This window comes from Sinocyclocheilus anshuiensis, unplaced genomic scaffold (assembly GCF_001515605.1).
Source record: "Sinocyclocheilus anshuiensis isolate Anshui unplaced genomic scaffold, SAMN03320099.WGS_v1.1 C32296660, whole genome shotgun sequence".
Taxonomy (NCBI): Eukaryota; Metazoa; Chordata; class Actinopteri; order Cypriniformes; family Cyprinidae; genus Sinocyclocheilus; species Sinocyclocheilus anshuiensis.
The window spans coordinates 1-846 of NW_015614399.1; the positions used below are offsets into that span (position 1 = coordinate 1).

General features: G+C 45.0%; 1 protein-coding gene across 1 annotated transcript; it reads left to right on the forward strand.

The window, feature by feature from the left end:
* Positions 1 to 6: 6 nt before the first annotated feature.
* Positions 7 to 744, forward strand: LOC107682518 (ribonucleoside-diphosphate reductase large subunit-like). Its single transcript, XM_016478731.1, has 3 exons — positions 7 to 148; positions 263 to 412; positions 496 to 744. Exons 1-3 carry the CDS (start codon positions 41 to 43, stop codon positions 733 to 735), a joined length of 498 nt encoding a protein of 165 aa, XP_016334217.1. The 5' UTR covers positions 7 to 40; the 3' UTR covers positions 736 to 744.
* Positions 745 to 846: the final 102 nt, after the last annotated feature.

The window sequence follows — 846 nt, forward strand, 5'->3', positions numbered from 1 at the left end:
TGCCATCATTGAGTCTCAGACAGAGACCGGCACACCCTACATGCTTTACAAGGATGCCTGCAACCGCAAAAGCAACCAGCAGAACCTGGGCACCATTAAATGCAGTAACTTGTGCACAGAAATTGTAGAGTACACCAGTAAGGATGAGGTAAGGAGTGCAGAATACGTACATGAAGTATAATAATGTAACTTGTTGTCAGTCACATGCCATGTTGACTTTATTTGAAAGTGCTTTCATGGAGGACTGAACTCTCTCTTGTAGGTGGCTGTTTGCAACCTGGCATCCATTGCTCTTAACATGTACGTCACCCCAGAGCAAACTTTTGACTTCCAGAAGCTGGCCTCTGTTACAAAAGTCATTGTGAAGAACCTGAACAAAATCATCGATATCAACTACTACCCAGTGCAAGAGGTGAAGCCTGTTTTGTTTCCCCCTTCAGCCATCCTACATTCATGTAATTGCTGTAGAGACTGATCTTCTCTCTCACACAACAGGCAGAGAACTCTAACAAGCGTCACAGGCCCATCGGTATCGGCGTTCAGGGTCTGGCTGATGCCTTTATCCTCATGCGTTTCCCCTTTGAGAGCGCAGAGGCTCAACTCCTCAACACACAGATCTTTGAGACCATCTACTACGCTGCGCTGGAGTCCAGCTGTGAGCTGGCTGCAGAATTTGGGCTGTATGAAACATATGCTGGGTCTCCTGTGAGCAAGGGCGTAAGTTGGATGTTATAATATAAGCAGAGTTTCTACGGGTCTTGAAGTATTGATTTCCATCCACAAATTAAGGCCTTATAAAGTTCCCCCTGTAGTCAAAAATTGTATCCTTTAAAACTCATCTTTGAT

Bases quoted from the DNA above. Each gene is read 5' to 3' on its own strand.
- LOC107682518 (XM_016478731.1), top strand. From the start codon at position 41: ATGCTTTACAAGGATGCCTGCAACCGCAAAAGCAACCAGCAGAACCTG. The intron at 149-262 runs GTAAGGAGTGCA...TCTCTCTTGTAG, and splicing joins AGTACACCAGTAAGGATGAG to GTGGCTGTTTGCAACCTGGC. The intron at 413-495 runs GTGAAGCCTGTT...CTCACACAACAG, and splicing joins ACTACTACCCAGTGCAAGAG to GCAGAGAACTCTAACAAGCG.